This window comes from Paramormyrops kingsleyae, chromosome 4 (assembly GCF_048594095.1).
Source record: "Paramormyrops kingsleyae isolate MSU_618 chromosome 4, PKINGS_0.4, whole genome shotgun sequence".
NCBI classification, from domain to species: domain Eukaryota; kingdom Metazoa; phylum Chordata; class Actinopteri; order Osteoglossiformes; family Mormyridae; genus Paramormyrops; species Paramormyrops kingsleyae.
In genome coordinates this window covers 1,422,873-1,442,861 of record NC_132800.1, presented here as the reverse complement: position 1 = coordinate 1,442,861, position 19,989 = coordinate 1,422,873, and the positions used below count along the sequence as shown (strand labels likewise).

The 19,989-nt window shown below is 45.4% G+C and overlaps 1 protein-coding gene and 1 long non-coding RNA gene across 2 annotated transcripts in view; both read left to right on the top strand.

The window, feature by feature from the left end:
* Positions 1–941: 941 nt before the first annotated feature.
* LOC111842710 (polymeric immunoglobulin receptor-like) overlaps positions 942–19,989 on the top strand; it is a 75,866-nt gene continuing 56,818 nt past the window's right edge. Inside the window, exon 1 of the mRNA XM_072711623.1 lies at positions 942–1,561. Within this exon, the coding sequence (XP_072567724.1) occupies positions 1,516–1,561 (46 nt within the window). The 5' untranslated portion in view covers positions 942–1,515. The remainder of the gene's footprint in view (positions 1,562–19,989) is intronic.
* On the top strand, positions 9,883–13,243 carry LOC111852862 (uncharacterized). The gene is made up of 4 exons (XR_011989790.1): positions 9,883–10,189; positions 10,555–10,869; positions 12,227–12,263; positions 12,847–13,243. It is a non-coding gene; the product is annotated as an uncharacterized lncRNA (long non-coding RNA).

Genomic DNA, 19,989 nt, shown 5'->3' with positions numbered 1-19,989 from the left:
TCATTATTTCAATTCAATTCATTTTTATTTCTATAGCACATTTTACAACATTACATTGTCTCCAAACACTTTTCATTATCCCTGCCCAAAGCCCCCAGTGAGCAAAGCAGAGGCGACAGTGGCAAAGAAAATGTCCCTAGTAGGAAGAGACCTTGGGAGGAACCAGATTCAAAGGGGGAGCCCATCCTCCAGGGGCCTGCAGAGGAAGTCAAATGAACAAAATGAACAAAATCCTAATTTATAGTCTAAATGTGAATGTTACTTGAGTCTAAATGCAGAGGGCAGCTTCTGACGGCAGGATGAACAGTGGGACAGAAGACAGGAGAGACATCACAGGCAGCAGGGCGGGCAGGAGAGACGTCACAGGCAGCAGGGCGGGCAGGAGAGACGTCACAGGCAGCAGGGCGGGCAGGATATAATGCTTATTTTGGGTCTCCATGCAGCACAGCCCAGGAGGGGTGAGAGGGATAAAAAACTGCATTAGCCAAAGTATGGGAGACTAGAGGCAACGTAAACAGTTAAGTGAGTGAAATATGTAAGCTTCGGCAGATATGGCTACAGCAGCATAAGTAGGAGGGAGAGGCAAGTGGCATAACTCATACAGGGGCTGTAATGCACAGGCTTACCCAGGCTGAAGCCCAGGGGCCTCTGACCATGTTAATGTGGTATAACTCATACAGAGTCTGTAATGCACAGGCTTACCCAGGCTGAAGCCCAGGGGCCTCTGACCATGTTAATGTGGTATAACTCATACAGGGGCTGTAATGCACCGGCTTACCCAGGCTGAAGCCCAGGGGCCTCTGACCATGTTAATGTGGTATAACTCATACAGGGTCTGTAATGCATGGGCTTACCCAGGCTGAAGCCCAGGGGCCTCTGACCATGGTAATGTGGTATAACTCATACAGGGGCTGTAATGCACAGGCTAACCCAGGCTGAAGCCCAGGGGCCCCTGACCATGTTAATGTCCCTCTGAACGCATGTACCTGCCCCCTCAGCACTCCTGACTGTTTGCTTTGAATGTGACCATGACTGTGTCTGTGTGCAGTTTGCAGGCTTCCTCTGTTCACATGGCATTTCTCCAGCTTCCAGTGCCCTGCAATGGACTGACGTCCTGCATTAGGAAATACATAATTATACTAATGATAAATCGCTATGATAAAACTCAGAGAAATCTCTGAGGCAACAGAGAGATCCATGTCATATTCATTTTTTATAATCAATGACACAATAAACATGCTAGGTCAAATTCATGCATCTTGTTTATTCAAACTGAATATCTTAATTCATTAATGCAGGAGTCTGTGCTTTGATTGTTCATTTTATGCTGTACAGACTTACTGAAGTACTAAACAGTCAGCCTTATGGTTTTGTCACTTCCTGTTTAAAGTGCCCACTCCCCTTACACTCTGCCTGCTGTGTATGAGAATAGAAACGACAGAGACAGTGAAAGTACAGAGGATGAGGAAGTGAGGGTCAGTTTCCTCAGATCTGGGCTCAGTGACACACACACGTATGGATCCTCTGATGCTCCTGTTTCTTCTCATTGCTGGGCTCACAGGTTAGTGTCTCTCATTACAGTGGTACTGAGTAGAGATCTCTCTCCTGCTCCTCACACACTGTCAGTTGCAGTTTTGGAGATCATGATGGAGATCTGCTGCTACATCAGAAGAAATTGCTATGGCTAAATTCTGAAAACATTTGTAGAGGCTGCATCAAGTATCATACTCTTGGAAACTGTAGATACTATTTGGTTTTTATGTCACCTGTATTATAATATTGTATGTTTGTTTTAACTGTTTTCAACAAAAATATTTTAGCATTAAAACATATTTACTTCATACACGTATTAGAAGTTCAGGTAGACTGTGGTGTGGCTGAGTGGGATCCATGCAGATGCTGGTGGCTCCTCAGCCAGTGGCTCTGCAAACGTCCTCCAGGGCTGGAAGCTGCACCGTGACGATCCTCTGCGCTCTCGACACAACCCACTGTAGAGCTTTCTGATCAGCTGTAGTGCAGCTGAGATCCCACACGCAGATACAGCAGGTTAAAATACTCTCTGTGGTGCAGCGGTAGGAGGTCAGCAGCCCCTGTTGAGGGAGGCCAGCTTTTGTCAGCATTCTTAGGAAGAACAGCCATTGCTGTGCATCCTTCAGCAGAGCCGTGGTGTTAGCTGTCCATGAAAGATCCCTGGAGATATACAGTATATCCCCAGGAAGATAAAGCCTGATACACGCCCCACCCTGTCCCCATTGATGAAGACTGGAGCATGATCCTCATCATCTGATCTTCTGAAGTTGAGTTCCATGGTCTCATAATTGCTGAAGGACAGGTTGTTCACTTAGCACCATCTCACCAGACTTTGCACCTCCACTCTGTCCAATTACTGTTGTGTCATCTGCATATTTTATGATAGTATTAGTAGTGAATGCAGGTACACAATCATGAGTGACGAGGGAGTAGAGGAGGAGGCTCAGTACACAACCTTGTGCTGTGCCCGTGTTCAGGGTAATGGTGGAGGAGAAATGGGGGCCCAGCTGTACCACCAGATGGCGCTCTGACAGGAAGCTGAGGATCCAGTTACATAGTGGTTTGCTGAGGCCCAGCTGGTGCAGTTTATGGATGAGTTGGGAGGGGACAACAGTATTGAAAGCAGAGCTATAGCCTACAGATAGCATCCTCACGTATGTGCCCTGTCCCTCCAGGTGAGTCAGGGCTGTGTGGAGAGCTAGAGAGATGGCATCCTCTGTAGATCTATTAGCTCTGTAAGCAAACTGATATGAGCCCAGGGAGGCGGGGATGTTGGCTTTAATGTAAGAGAGAACCAGTCTTTCAAAGCGCTTCCTTATTATCAGTGTCAGAGCGATTGGATGATAGTCATTCATGTGATTGATGTTTGTTTTCTTTGGCACTGGCACAATAATGGCTGATTTAAGGCATGCAGGGAGCATTTCCAACATCAAGGAGACACCAAAGATGTTCATAAGTACCTCAGTGAGCTGCTCAGCACAGTTCCTGAGCCCCCGTCCTCCGGTCCAGCAGCTTTATGTGGATTGACCCTCTGCAGTGTACATCATATGTGCTCCTTTAGTGTACAAGCAGTACAATGACTGTCAGTGCAGATAAACTGCCCCTGTCTCTTGTAGCCTTTGCTTTTCTGTGAGGCCGGTGATTGATCTGACTGGGGTCCTTTCAGCAGCACTGGAGGCTCTTTTTCTAACTTCACTATGGGAGTCGCTTTGGCCGTGACCAGCTACAGAAACTCCAATGTAGTGTCAGCCCCGAAAGATGCTCAAGACTTGACTGATGGTTTTATTGTTTATTGAAATCCTTGCGTTAATCAACCAATAATCCAATCAACCAACTTAAGAGCTGGGCAGAGCACAAGAAAAATGCATTACCTTGCTAGACAGTGCCATGTAACTTAGCATATTACCAACTTAGCGAAAGAGTAAAAGTTCTCAGTTCAGTAGGAATCACCTCAAACAAAACATTAACATATATTAACTGTGTCTTTTCATGAACACCAACCTTGTGCTGCTTCGGAGGGTGCAAATCATTCAATTTCAGTTTATTTCCTATCTCCTTCTTTTTACGTTTGCTTAGTTCCTTTTTCTTTTATCTTTCGGTAAGAACTTACTAAAGCACGGCACGTAATTTCAAAATAAACGTCCCTCAAAACAATATGACACCTAAGGCAAAATAAGTTCATAAAAATGATTTTGTAGCACAGTGGTACCGGCAGCATGTTGGACTGATGCCAGTTTGTAAACAGTTCGCAGTAATCGCTTGTGTCGTTGTAAATGTGCTGTGCGTGTTATGTTATGTATACTGGTTAATGTTTATTGTTTTAGGTAGTGTGTGTGTGTGTGTGTGTGTGTGCGCACGCCCACTGTGTGTGTGAGTAGTAAACGGGGTGATAGGCATGGTGGGCAATGCAACTGTGTGCATTGTAGTAGTACAGGTGTAATAAATGCCGTCTGATGATTGAACCCCAAACTATCTCTGCTGTCCAATTATTGAGAGCATGGCTCAGCATGCTCTCAATATTATAAATAATACCTTAGCCATATTTAACAGTGCAATATTGTGCCATTCACATCACACCTGTCTGTGACAGACAAGTCAAACCAAGACCAGGCTCCACCCCTGCTATCATTACATTTACAGCATTTTGCAGATGCTCTTATCCAGAGTGACTTCCATTTTTCTAAACTCAGGGACAATCCCCCTTGAGCAAATTGAGGTTAAGGGTCTTGCTCAGGGACCCAGTGATGGTGGAGCCAGAGGGGGGACTCAAACCCATAACCACTTGGTCTAGAGAGAAGCATCCTAACCACTAGACCACCAACAGCAGTCAACCGTCTTATTGTGTCATTTTCACTTTCTTCCTGTGAACTACAAGCTCCCCCAGGTCACCTGGACTTAAACGCTGATTTTGCTTAACTGACATTGGCAGGGGGGTAACAATGAATTATGGATGGGGGCAGGGGGGGTATAGGAGGGGTTAGATTTCACCAATCGGGGAGGAGGGACGGCCCCTTGATAGATTTTGCCGATCTGAGCTCCCTTCTACCGATTGGGCCCTAAGCAGCTGCCTAGTTTGCCTGAGCCTAGATCCGGCCCTGAGGCTTGTGGTTTCGATATCCAGCCTCCAGCCCTCTGTGCGCAGTTTGCATGGTCTCCATGTATCTATGCTGGTTTCCTCTCAGTTTTCCGGTTTCCTCTCACAGTCCAAAGACACGTGGTTCAGGTGAATTGGTGCCTCTAAAAGTGTCCATAGTGACTGTGTGTTAGTGTTTGCCCTGTGACAGACTGGCATCCTGTCCTGGCTGTTCCCCTGCCTTGTGCCCTGTGACAGACTGGCATCCTGTCCTGGCTGTTCCCCTGCCTTGTGCCCTGTGACAGACTGGCATCCTGTCCTGGCTGTTCCCCTGCCTTGTGCCCTGTGACAGACTGGCATCCTGTCCTGGCTGTTCCCCTGCCTTGTGCCCTGTGACAGACTGGCATCCTGTCCTGGCTGTTCCCCTGCCTTGTGCCCTGTGACAGACTGGCATCCTGTCCTGGCTGTTCCCCTGCCTTGTGCCCTGTGACAGACTGGCATCCTGTCCTGGGTGTTCCCCTGCCTTGTGCCCTGTGACAGACTGGCATCCTGTCCTGGCTGTTCCCCTGCCTTGTGCCCTGTGACAGACTGGCATCCTGTCCTGGCTGTTCCCCTGCCTTGTGCCCTGTGACAGACTGGCATCCTGTCCTGGCTGTTCCCCTGCCTTGTGCCCTGTGACAGACTGGCATCCTGTCCTGGCTGTTCCCCTGCCTTGTGCCCTGTGACAGACTGGCATCCTGTCCTGGCTGTTCCCCTGCCTTGTGTCCTGTGACAGACTGGCATCCTGTCCTGGCTGTTCCCCTGCCTTGTGCCCTGTGACAGACTGGCACCCTGTCCTGGCTGTTCCCCAGCCTTGTGCCCTGTGACAGACTGGCATCCTGTCCTGGCTGTTCCCCTGCCTTGTGCCCTGTGACAGACTGGCATCCTGTCCTGGCTGTTCCCCTGCCTTGTGTCCTGTGACAGACTGGCATCCTGTCCTGGCTGTTCCCCTGCCTTGTGCCCTGTGACAGACTGGCACCCTGTCCTGGCTGTTCCCCAGCCTTGTGCCCTGTGACAGACTGGCATCCTGTCCTGGCTGTTCCCCAGCCTTGTGCCCTGTGACAGACTGGCATCCTGTCCTGGCTGTTCCCCTGCCTTGTGCCCTGTGACAGACTGGCATCCTGTCCTGGCTGTTCCCCTGCCTTGTGCCCTGTGACAGACTGGCATCCTGTCCTGGCTGTTCCCCTGCCTTGTGCCCTGTGACAGACTGGCATCCTGTCCTGGCTGTTCCCCTGCCTTGTGCCCTGTGACAGACTGGCATCCTGTCCTGGCTGTTCCCCTGCCTTGTGCCCTGTGACAGACTGGCATCCTGTCCTGGCTGTTCCCCTGCCTTGTGCCCTGTGACAGACTGGCATCCTGTCCTGGGTGTTCCCCTGCCTTGTGCCCTGTGACAGACTGGCATCCTGTCCTGGCTGTTCCCCTGCCTTGTGCCCTGTGACAGACTGGCATCCTGTCCTGGCTGTTCCCCTGCCTTGTGCCCTGTGACAGACTGGCATCCTGTCCTGGCTGTTCCCCTGCCTTGTGCCCTGTGACAGACTGGCATCCTGTCCTGGCTGTTCCCCTGCCTTGTGCCCTGTGACAGACTGGCATCCTGTCCTGGCTGTTCCCCTGCCTTGTGCCCTGTGACAGACTGGCATCCTGTCCTGGCTGTTCCCCTGCCTTGTGCCCTGTGACAGACTGGCATCCTGTCCTGGCTGTTCCCCTGCCTTGTGCCCTGTGACAGACTGGCATCCTGTCCTGGCTGTTCCCCTGTCTTGTGCCCTGTGACAGACTGGCATCCTGTCCTGGCTGTTCCCCTGCCTTGTGCCCTGTGACAGACTGGCACCCTGTCCTGGCTGTTCCCCAGCCTTGTGCCCTGTGACAGACTGGCATCCTGTCCTGGCTGTTCCCCTGCCTTGTGCCCTGTGACAGACTGGCATCCTGTCCTGGCTGTTCCCCTGCCTTGTGCCCTGTGACAGACTGGCATCCTGTCCTGGGTGTTCCCCTGCCTTGTGCCCTGTGACAGACTGGCATCCTGTCCTGGCTGTTCCCCTGCCTTGTGCCCTGTGACAGACTGGCATCCTGTCCTGGCTGTTCCCCTGCCTTGTGCCCTGTGACAGACTGGCATCCTGTCCTGGCTGTTCCCCTGCCTTGTGCCCTGTGACAGACTGGCATCCTGTCCTGGCTGTTCCCCTGCCTTGTGTCCTGTGACAGACTGGCATCCTGTCCTGGCTGTTCCCCTGCCTTGTGCCCTGTGACAGACTGGCACCCTGTCCTGGCTGTTCCCCAGCCTTGTGCCCTGTGACAGACTGGCATCCTGTCCTGGCTGTTCCCCAGCCTTGTGCCCTGTGACAGACTGGCATCCTGTCCTGGCTGTTCCCCTGCCTTGTGCCCTGTGACAGACTGGCATCCTGTCCTGGCTGTTCCCCTGCCTTGTGCCCTGTGACAGACTGGCATCCTGTCCTGGCTGTTCCCCTGCCTTGTGCCCTGTGACAGACTGGCATCCTGTCCTGGCTGTTCCCCTGTCTTGTGCCCTGTGACAGACTGGCATCCTGTCCTGGGTGTTCCCCTGCCTTGTGCCCTGTGACAGACTGGCATCCTGTCCTGGCTGTTCCCCTGCCTTGTGCCCTGTGACAGACTGGCATCCTGTCCTGGCTGTTCCCCTGCCTTGTGCCCTGTGACAGACTGGCATCCTGTCCTGGCTGTTCCCCTGCCTTGTGCCCTGTGACAGACTGGCATCCTGTCCTGGCTGTTCCCCTGCCTTGTGCCCTGTGACAGACTGGCATCCTGTCCTGGCTGTTCCCCTGCCTTGTGCCCTGTGACAGACTGGCATCCTGTCCTGGCTGTTCCCCTGCCTTGTGCCCTGTGACAGACTGGCATCCTGTCCTGGCTGTTCCCCTGCCTTGTGCCCTGTGACAGACTGGCATCCTGTCCTGGCTGTTCCCCTGTCTTGTGCCCTGTGACAGACTGGCATCCTGTCCTGGCTGTTCCCCTGCCTTGTGCCCTGTGACAGACTGGCACCCTGTCCTGGCTGTTCCCCAGCCTTGTGCCCTGTGACAGACTGGCATCCTGTCCTGGCTGTTCCCCTGCCTTGTGCCCTGTGACAGACTGGCATCCTGTCCTGGCTGTTCCCCTGTCTTGTGCCCTGTGACAGACTGGCATCCTGTCCTGGCTGTTCCCCTGCCTTGTGCCCTGTGACAGACTGGCACCCTGTCCTGGCTGTTCCCCAGCCTTGTGCCCTGTGACAGACTGGCATCCTGTCCTGGCTGTTCCCCAGCCTTGTGCCCTGTGACAGACTGGCATCCTGTCCTGGCTGTTCCCCTGCCTTGTGCCCTGTGACAGACTGGCATCCTGTCCTGGCTGTTCCCCTTCCTTGTGCCCTGTGCTGTCTCAGATCAGCTCCCTGTACTGTATTGACCCTGCACTGGATCAGCATGTGCAAGATGGATGGCTAAACTAAAATATATTTATATATTTTCTGTATCTCATTCTTAAGTAAAATTTCACAGAATTAGGTGTGTTTATAAATACCGCCTTAGTATCAAAGAGGTTTGGTCGTCCCACAAAGTGACGACCCCATTCATTCACCTCCCCTCTGCCTTATTACCAGTGATTTAAGGTCCTGGTTTTCCTCTCAGACCCTAGAACACACTCCCTGGCTCAGGTTCCCGATCCCACATCCCACTGTAGCCCTTTCAAGATCCAACACCCATTTTGTTTTCCTGTTTCTTTCCCTCGTTCTTATGGCAAAATGACAGTCTTTGCCTTTCATGTTTTTTTCCTGCTTTGTTCCCATCATCCCTCCATCCCTTACATTTTAATTCAGGCCATACCTGCCAACATGAATTGAAATCTGACATTGTTTTGTCGTTTTTTTTTTTTTATCCCTCCATCCTCCCATTGACTCCCATTATTTTTTCAGAGGCTCTTACCACTCAGACACTGAACATGCCACAGCCACCAAACTGCATCTGCAGCCTCAGGCCACGTCAATAACTCCTCACTGCAGGATGAATACTGTACACCTGCACTTGTCTTTTTGTCATTCTTTAATTTTTGCTGCAAAAATCATTTTCGTCAGGAAATACACTCTTCTAGTTCTTTCTCAGATGCCTGATCAAAGTATTGCACAAATTGAATATATAGTGTATTAGAGATCAGAGAGACTGTGATGTTAAAATTGTAAATTCAGTTGGTTATTTTCCCTGCAGGTGGTGACAGTGTCTCCAAAGTGAGACAGGTGTCTGTGCTGAGTGGAGGATCTGTTACCATCCCATGTTTCTATAGTGACAGATATAAAACTTATGTGAAATACTGGTGCAGAGGGAATAATAGGGATTCATGTCCTCCCATAGTACACAGTGACTCTCCACAGGAGGGTAAAGTGTCAATCAGAGATGATCCCGACCAGCGAGTTTTCACTGTGACCATCAACAATGTGACAACTGGGGACTCTGGTTATTTCCGGTGTGGTGTGGAGATCAGTGGAGCTTCAGATGATGGAGATCAGGTTTTCCTGTCAGTGACTGATGGTAAGATGTCTGTACAAATCACCTGATCACACTCTTTTCATGAATATATGTATAACAAGCGTAAATTATAAATTTTATTTTACAATCTGTAGTGACTATCAGGAATCTTTCTGATACGGAAAATATTTTTTTAATGGATTGACATCGGTAGTAATGTTGTTTAGCAGGACATTCTAAACAATCATTTCATTAGAGTTCTATTAAACTTACGCATGTAGAATAGGGTCTAAATGTATGGTTTGGTTAGGATGGTAAATGAGACCTGGGAGAAGTAACAGTGTCAGTTTAAATGGGCTACAGCAGGCGGTCAGGAATGATAAGTAATGTGTTAAGAAATATCATTTTATTAAGGGTTAAGTGGGTTTCAAGTATAAATGTAATGGAAAAGTGTAAATATAAAAAGCCTGTAAAAGAGCATAAACTTGGCTGTCAGTTACTGATGTTTGTATTATAAATATAAATGTATATAAGTCAAAACCAGAAATGGTCTTGGTATGCTAATTATGAAAGTAAATCATCAGTTAATGTTTTATTACAGTATTTTATTTTTTATAAATATAGTAACATTCAAAACAACATTCACCAAAACACATTTGAATATCCTATAAAGTAAAGTACTGTAACCTACAGAGGACTGATACTGACTCTGTATTAATATGTGTATAAATGGTGTAAGAGGAAGTGAGAGTTAATCAGCCTGGTAATTTTCATACTGTCCCTGCAGGTGTGTCCACAGTGAAATGGATGCGTGTGCAGAGAAGAGGATCTGTCACCTTCCCATGTTTCTATGGTGACAGATATAAAACTAATGTGAAATACTGGTGCAGAGGGAATAATAGGGATTCATGTCCTCCCATAGTACACACTGACTCTCCACAGGAGGGTAAAGTGTCAGTCAGAGATGATCCTGACCAGCGAGTCTTCACTGTGACCATCAACAATTTCACAGATGGGGACTCTGCTTACTACTGGTGTTGTGTGAAGATCATTGGAGCCTCAGATCCTGGAGATCAGGTTTACCTCTCACTCGCTGATGGTGAGATGTTTGTACTGCAGACTGTAGCCAATGAGATGCACAGTATGTAACATGTCATTCAGCCAGAAAGGAAGGACACAAATACAAACACTGGAGGAATAAATATTTTAGCATTTGATGACCTAATTTACAATAACAAACACCAAATCTTAGTTTTGCACAGTAACATAAATGTGACCTGGGAGATGTAACAGCCTCCGTTTAAATGGGCTACTTTAGGGGATAAATAACATTAGTAATAAAAAGTACTAATAAAAAGTACGGATAAATATTAAAATAAGCATGTTGTAACTTGGTCATATGCATGAATATTTTACAGCTGTATAAATAACAGTGTTTCATTTGTCCCTAATTTGCATGTTCAGGTTCCTCAAGGCTGTCAGTGGACAAACAGGAGGTGACGGGTGTGGAAGGAGACAGTGTCAGTGTTCTGTGTCGCTATGGATACAGTGTAAATAAGAAGCTGTGGTGTAAGATCGGGGGCTCCTGTGTGTCAGAGAGATCTGGGAGCTGGGATTTGGATGGGAGGCCTGTCCTGATCATGGATGACACAGGAAATAGAGTCTTCATTGTGACAATGAGGGGACTGGAGAGGAAGGACACTGGCTGGTACTGGTGTGATGCTGGAGGCTTGCAGATCCCAGTTCATATTACTGTTAAACCAATAATCATCACTGAATGTAAGTAATTAATATAAATCTGGCTGTGAATAATTTGTGTTTCAGTACAAATAGCCAAACAACAAATGAAGCAGTTTCACCCATGAAGGGGGTCTGTGCATTTTATAGGGATAATCTATAGGGGGGCTGTGTGTCTTTAAACTCCCTTATTGATAACTTTTGCTGAACAGAGATATTTATTGGGATTATAGGTTCTGTGCTAGTGGTACAGTGGACCAGTAGGTGGCGCTGTTGCTTCACACCTCCATGTTTAGGGGTTTGAATCTGGCTTCTGCTCTGTGTGTGTGGAGTTTGCATGATCTCCATGTGCTGTGTGGGTTTCCTCCCACAGTCCAAAGACATGCAGTCAGGCTAATTGGTGTCTCTAATAGAGAGTGTGTGTCTATGTGCCCTGTGACTGACTGGCATCCCGTCCAGGATGTACTCCATCCCTGTGCCCTGTCCTACCTGGGATAGGCTCCAGGCCCTGCATCCCTGACCAGGAGGAGCAGTTAGAAGATAGATGGGTGGATGGCTGTAGTTTTATGTGTCTGTATGAATGTACAGTTAGATTAATGTTAAATTTTAGCATTACCTCTAGGGAGACATCCCATAATACAGTTGTGATGACCTGCACCAAGAGGAATTCCTTGCACACTTGGTATTTGGCGAACAATAAAGATTCTGATTCAGATTTAACTATACATACATACACCTGTTTTCTTATTAATTTCTTGGCCAATACATTGTATATATTCTAATCCTGCTGTTAGTATGTAATTCATTCCTGCCCAGATCCCTGACACAAAGTTGGAGGCAGAATTCCATGCTATCAGGTCCTGCTCTGTACCAAATACACGAGTGTCTGATCTGTTTGTTACACCTGGAGCTGTACTGAGCCCTCAGGAATCAGCAGCTTCTAGGTCAGGATGTGTCTGTATAATGAGACACATTTCACAGAATGTTGCCACAGACAGACATTTGTTTCCATATTACAGTCATTTGTTATGTATATAAATCCAATTACAAAATTGTTACAGAAGGTGTGCAGACTGGCTGATGTGTCTGTAGGTGGTTTCAAATTGCAGCAGAGGCCAGTGTTACAGTTATACTCTGTAATAACTGATCCAGTGCTGCAATAAGTACATTATGATATTATAATAAAATAATTAATATCACCAATTCGCTGCCAGTTCCCTGGGATATGAAGACTTTGATCATAACAATAATTTATTATTCTGCATCCAGCCAGCTGATCTATGGAATATTATTTATTCTTATATCAGTTTTAAAATGTCCTTTTCTTAAGAGTCTTTAGTGACTTACAGAACAGGGTTTTTATCAGTAAATTAAGAATCCTTTCTCCTGTTTCTCTCAGCACATGATGAAGATGGAGGGAATAATGATAAACTGAGGTAAGCATTCAGCAGCATTTACAGGAGTGTGGGGGTCCAGCTAGCAGCATTTACCTGGTCACACAGTGATGGGAAACTGCCATTATAATTATGAGAATTAGGATATTGCTTTTTTTTTTTGTTTCTTTATTATAATAACTTGAGATGGCATCCCATCCAGACTGAGCCCCTGCCTTGTGCCCTGTGCTGCTGGGGATAGACTGCAGGTCTGTTTGGATGATGGATGGATGGATGGATGGATTTTACAAAACATTATAATATTATGATTTTGTGTAACAATAAAACCAGCAGTTAAAATTTTTGCATATCCATGCTATATTGTCTCCTCTTCCTCACATGTATCCTGTGTAATAGTACAGATGTGGCTGTACTGTGTTACTATAAAGCATGTAAGACTTTACTGTCCAAATCCACCCTCTTATTCAGCTCCTTGGTCCAGCTGGCTCTGTATGTAGGACTCGGGCTTATTGGTGCTGCTGTTGATGGTTATAATTCTGTCAGAGTAGATTCACTGCATTGTTCTTCAGGTTTAAATGTGATACGTGTGACTGACAGACACACTGATGTATTATATGTCTGACAGGTGGGAGCAGGTTCTGGATGCTGCACTGAAAGCTGGGACTGGTGTGTTTTATCTGATTTGCACCATCATCGCCATTGAGCTGCACTGCAGCTCCTGTAGAAAGAGGGGAACCAATCAGAGAGAAGCAGAGGGAGGGGCCAATACAAACCATGGGTCTTGAGAAATTTTGATTAAATATAAAACATTAGTGTAAATAAATGAACAATCCTCAAGACTGTATCAGCAAGGTTATGCTGTGTTTGTATGAAATGCCTTTTTATATATCTGGAGTGTTTCAGTTTATGCTGTAGCCATTTATTTGTGCACGAATCTCCTTGCGTCAGAGGAAGCTGGAAGGGGGGTGTGACCTTTATGAAGCAGAATGAGAGAAGAGTAATAAAATAAATGGTTACACTAACTGCAGTGAGACCTCTCTCATGCGGCCCTGCTCAATCTGTACAGTCATACCATAGGAGTCAGTTAAACAGGGAGGTTTGTCTGCAGTGTTGGAACCTGTACAGTCAGTGCTTTGTACCGCTGATGGCCTCTTCTTCACACGTGATTTGCTCCCACCTGCTGGTCAAATATGGGATTATTGTTGGATTGGATTTGTTAAATATTGGCTTACAGTTTTTCTCCATTGGTTTGGCTCATTTCTTGAAACAGAAATTACATTCTCAAAACTCTAAAATCATTTGGCAAAACACTCTTACAGTTTAGCACGACACTATAGCTCACCTGCAAAAGCTCATATCTCTTCCAAAACTGTTCACTCAGGCTTCAATCTAAATCCCTTTCTCATTTAAACAGTCAGTGTCTCCAAAATGGCAAAGATCCTTCTCAATAGCTTTGGCTCATTTCTCGACACAGATCGGACATTCTCATCATTCTTGGTCCTTTTGTCAAAATAAACCTGGATGGTTGATCACAACAACATGGTTCACCTGCAAAAGCTCATATCTCTCCTAAAACAGTTCACTCATGTGTCAAAACTACATCTGAATAGTCAGTGCCCCCAAAATGCATCGTCTCTTTGGCATTGTGTGAGTACTGCCATACAAAATGTTTAGATGTTTTGTCACTATGGCAGAGGACCAACAATATACAACAGAAAAGAGTAGCCTCCAAGGTTTGACGTCACAGATTGCACTCACACTACCAAGGAAATTATAACCATTTTTTATTCACACGCAAAGAAAGTTTCATACATATGTAAAAAGAAAATGTACATTATAGTAATAAATTGTATAAACACAAAATCAAAAAACAAGGACTTATTCAGTGGTCGCTGTACTCAGCTGGACTCCCGCTCTTGTCCACTGTCTTCACCCTCCTGATTATTTACACGCTGTTGTCCGTCTGGCCACAGATTCTCGTCCACATCACAGCGGATACTTTCTCTTGCGATGCAACGAGGAAAGAAACGGCGTGCATGCCGCAACCATCCCCTGCATTGATCTCCTGTAATGTCGTCACACGCTGCGTCCATAGCATGGAGCAGGGACGGCTGATCCTGAGCATGATGCTCATACACTCTCCACCTCCAAGCAGAGAAAAACTCCTCTATTGGATTGAGGAAAGGAGAGTAAGGTGGTAGGAACTCCATGACCATCCTTGGATGCGTTGCAAACCAGCCCCTAATGAGTGGGCTATGGTGGAAATTGACATTGTCCCACACAATTACATAAATGGGTAGGTGAGGCCCAATGAGACCTCTCATTTTCAGGGATAACATTGGTATAAAGGCGATCCAAGAAGATGAGGAGCTTGTGTGTGTTGTATGGGCCAAGACTGGGGATGTGAGTGGCCACACCATTTTCAGAAATTGCAGCACACATAGTTATATTGCCCCCTCGCTGACCTGGGACATCCACTGTGGCCCGGTGGCCAATAATATTACGGCCACGTCTTCGGCCCTTGGCCAGGTTGAAGCCAGCTTCATCCACGAACACCAGGATGTGAGGGGTCTCATTTCCTTCCAATGCCATTATTCTCTAAAATAGAGTAAAGAACATAAAATCAGTCATACAGAAGAGTCATATACTACAGTTAGACAATGACATGTTCTCCCCCACAGGTTCAATATACTGCAGGCCACTACTCCAGTGGTTCTAAACTAGTGATAGGCCTATGAGGAAGTACTGCAGGGGTATTTGATAGAAAGGGGAGTGGGAAATACTGATGACTTACTGAGATGTTACAGTAAAACCTACAGTATTAGATAGATTTGATTGGGAGACAACAAAATAAGGATTATAATGATAATTGTATCATACAGTAAACTGCAGTTTTCTGTTGAAATTGTTGAAGTCAGATGAAGCAAATACTGATTCTGAAATCAGGTAAAGGAGGTATTGAAACCAAATAAGTGAACTACTGCTTACTGTGATTACAGGTAAGGTTATAATGAGAGACAACCAGTAACTGACTTACATTTACATACTGGTACCGCAGCTCCTTCACTCTGTCAGAGTTCCTCTCAAATGGTACCCTGTAGATTTGTTTCATTGTCATCTGATGCTTCTTCAAAACCCGGTCTATTGTGGAGATGCTTATTGTGTTTATATTCTGGAATATATGATTGTCCTGAAGGATGGCATCACGGATCTGTCTCAATGTGATGGCATTATTTGCCATCACCATGTTACAAATCTCTCTTTCCTGTTGTTCATTGAGCAGTTTTCCTCTGCCACCCACGCGAGGTTGTCGTCCAATCCTACACAAAGAACAGAATACAGTAAGTTACCAGTGTAATTGTATTATTGTTTTACTCACAGTAACTTCACCACAATCCTAATGCAACATTGCACAGTGACTGGAATACTACTCTAAACTGTATAAATTATGTAATTCCATAGTTTACAGTAATTTGTTCAATATATTTCTTGTCATATTTAGTATCAAAACATTCCACTAGTCCTCTCCACCTGCTAGTATAGACCTACTACTGTAGGCAGATGCACACAAAATCTCTACAGTAAGTTATACATTTTTTGCCTCACGCACAGTGCCCTGTCCTATACAACATATAATTCCATCATAGATTACATAGAGTACATACCTGTTTTCCCTGCGAAAGGTTTGGATGATGGAGGAGACTGTAGAGCGAGGCACATTAGGCTGCACTCGACGACCTGCCTCTGCCATTGTGAGGCCATGGTTTATGACATGGTCTATAATTGTGGCCCGAATTTCATTCGGGACAGCACAGTGTCTTCGCGCTCCTCAGCCTCATCCCCCTATTCCTCCACCACGCATTCTCAGTCTTCCTCCTCTTCTTCTTCTTCTTCCTCCTCCTCCTCTTCCTTGAGGAAGAACTTCCCCTTGTCCGTTTGCTTGGCCTTGTCTATCCATGTTCAGAGATCGGACTGGCGCTGGTCAAGCTCTATATATCTGTGTTTGGCAGCACACGATCATGGAAAACACCTGTGTGTGACACTCCCCCTTCGTTAGTCTAGTTTCACCTGACTGTCAATGACTGTCATCAATTTATCAAATATTCAAAGAAATTCATATATGGTATTCATGGTATTATGTTCTTGACCAATTTTGACAATTGAACTGACAGTTGTGCATGCGAGTACTTATACAATGAAATCATGCTGACATGTTTTGGAGAGAATGATCATTAGACTGAGAATCAACTAATCAGTTTAGATCTACAAGATCTATTCATTTGGAAAATGTGCCAAATGTGGGCTAACTGTATAACTGTAGGCTACTTGTACTTAATCATTTGCAAAGATGCACTGAGACAATTGAGACATGTACTAAGGCATTTGCCATTTGATAAAATGAATGAGAAATGCCATTCTGTTGTGAACATTTGCCAAGAGGTTCGGAGGTTTGTCCATGTTATTTTGAGAATGTAATTTCTGTTTCAAGAAATGAGCCAAACCAATGGAGAAAAACTGTAATATTTACTGCAAAATTGCATCTTATTTCATTGCTTATTCATTCTTAAATAGATATTTAATGTATACTGGCCATGGTTTTGATTTAATAAATGATAAATTGAGTGTTTACTTTACATTTTGTATTGTTCTGAAGTTTTCATTACAGTTTTTTCCAATCATTTTCACACTTGTCTCAATGCCATGTCCACTTTTTCAAAACACTTAACACAGTGGGCTGTACCAATACACAACTGAGCACACCACTTAACCTTTGGTGCAAAATGCCCTACAACCACCAAAACGTTTCACAATTCACCCAAAAGTGACTCATGCTGCCATAACCATGACAAATGCTGTCAGCCAACAACACTACTGGGGCACTCAATGTTCAATGGGCTAAAAAACACTAACAACTTTCAGCATTGCAAATTGCATATATAAAGTGTGGCTGTATCCTCCAGTTTGGCACAAATTACTGTCATGTTGCATTGTAAAAATAAAATAAACAAGAACTACTTTTGCATATGAAAATTGTAATACCAACCAATTCTGAAATGCTGCAATATATTTCATTAGAAATCATGTAAGTGTTACTGTTTCTTTTTTGCAGTATGTAAATATTTCATTCTTAGCAGAAAATGCCAATCCAAAGATGGCCCCTTTTGTACATATGGCAAATTGGCACTAACCAAACAAATTCCTAGATAGGTTCTTAGCTGAAATTTCAGGCTGGTGTGTGTTTTCATTCAGCTTTCCAGCTTCAACCATTGTAAAATGCTTTGGGTGATCTAGGGCAGGGGTCTCCAAGTCCGGTCCTGGAGAGCTACTGTCCAGTAGGTTTTTCTATCCTACCTGGCTTCTGATGAGTCACACCTATACTCAAGTAAATACCAGGAACAGGTGTGGCTCATCAGAAGCCAGGTAGGATAGAAAACCTACTGGACAGTAGCTCTCCAGGACCGGACTTGGAGATCTCTGATCTAGGGGGATGGTGGTGGTCTAGTAGTTAGGGATCTGGCTGGGCTCCCATTAGGAACCCCAGAAGATTGTGAGTTCACTCCCAGGAGGTGCCATCATTGTGCCCCTGAGCAAGGCCCTTGACCCCAACTTGCTCCAGGGGGACTGTCTCTGTAGATATAGTACTTCACTGTAAGTCACTTTGGATAAAAGTGCCTGCTAAATAAATACATGTAAATGTTGTACTGTAATATATGTGTTGCCATACCCACTGTTTTTGCACAGATTACATTGTGTTGCCTTGCAAAAAGGAAAGGGACACTCCATGGCCTCATTCATATAGATGATGTAGATGGTAACGAAGCAGCAAACAAAAACAAAATTAGGAAATTTCTGCTAAAAGCACAATTATTTGTGTTAGTGCAAGTGCATAGTGTCCTTTGTCTGTCAAAATGCAGCATATTTCAATTGACAGTGCTCTAAATTTCATTAGGTTTTGACCTGAAAGTTAACTGTTTTGAACAGATTATCTAAACGTCTGAAAAATCGGCTGTAGTTGTGCAAAGTTTTGCTGGTGGCGAACACTGACTGAGAGAAGTATTCATGAAATGTGGGGGAAGTGGTGATTGAATGCATATTGTGTCAAAGCAATGCAAACGTATACATACGTATACAACGTATACATAGTTTAGCTCACATGGTTCAATGGTATGGTGCATGTGTTAAGTGTTTTGAAAAAGTGGACATGGCATTGAGACAAGTGTGAAAATGATTGGAAAAAACTGTAAAATTGAAGAATTTACCAAACTTAAAGTAAATGGTATGTGGTTTGCGGGTCACTCCTCTGGGTCAGATCTCACCCATCTATGAGCCTTTCAGACTGTGATGTAATATAAAAAAAACCTCAAAGTGCATTAAAAATACATCAACTAGCTAATAGCAGCTCAGATGAAGGGAAAAAAATAAAGAGAAAGATATGGGTACTCTCTTTTCCTGCCACAGTCCAAAGACATGCTGTGGTGAACTGGAGTTGCCAAATTGCCTATTGGTGCAAATATTTTGTGTTTCTGTGTCTGTGTGTCTGTGTGTGTCTGTGTGTGTCTGTGTGTGTGTGTCTGTGTGTATGTGTGTGTCTGTGTGTATGTGTGTGCTGTGTGTGTGTCTGTGTGTATGTGTGTGTCTGTGTGCTGTGTCTGTGTGTATGTGTGTGTGTCTGTGTGCTGTGTCTGTGTGTATGTGTGTGTGTGTGTGTGCTGTGTATGTGTCTGTGTGTATGTGTGTGTGTGTGTGTGTGCTGTGTATGTGTGTGTGTGCGTATGTTTGGGTGTGTGTGTGTGTCTGTGTGTGTGTGTGTGCTGTGTATGTGTGTCTGTGTGTATGTGTGTGTGTGTGTGTGTGCTGTGTATGTGTGTGTGTGCATATGTTTGGGTGTGTGTGTGTGTGTGTGCTGTGTATGTGTGTCTGTGTGTGCGTGTGTGTGTGTCTGTGTGTGTGTATGTGTTTGTCTGTGTGCTGTGTCTGTGTGTATGTGTGTGTGTGTGTGCTGTGTATGTGTGTGTGTGCGTATGTTTGGGTGTGTGTGTGTGCTGTGTATGTGTGTCTGTGTGTGCGTGTGTGTGTGTCTGTGTGTGTGTATGTGTTTGTCTGTGTGCTGTGTCTGTGTATATGTGTGTGTGTGTGTGCTGTGTATGTGTGTGTGTGCGTATGTTTGGGTGTGTGTGTGTGTCTGTGTGTGTGTGTGTGCTGTGTATGTGTGTCTGTGTGTGCGTGTGTGTGTATGTGTTTGTCTGTGTGCGTATGTGTGTGTGTGTGCGTATGTGTGTGTGTGTGCGTGTGTGTGTGTGCTGTGCCTTGTGATGGGTTGGTGCCCCATCCAGGGTTGTTCCCTCTCTTGTGCCTGTAAGCTCTGGACCCCCGTGACCCTGAACAGGATAGGAAAATGGATGGAAGCAGATATTCTGTCTCTGTGCGGGATGGAAATACAGTTAAGCATCACAGTGAAGCCATGAAGCTTAATAAGATTAAATCCATTTATTTTGACATATGTAGCAGAATGTTGTTTACCCACTAGAGGGCAGCAACACATAGGAGATTCCCTAATAAAGGGATGTGATGCTTCAGGAAAGAGCTGCAGAGGAGAGACCCAGGTATGCCAGTGAGGAATGGATGAAGAGCAGACAGATCCACCATCTGATCCACCATCTGAATTTCAACACACTCATATAACAATGTCAATATTAAACCCATGATAATGTGACTTTTTATAACTGATGAACTTTAAAAGTCTAAATATTACAGAGGATGACAAGGG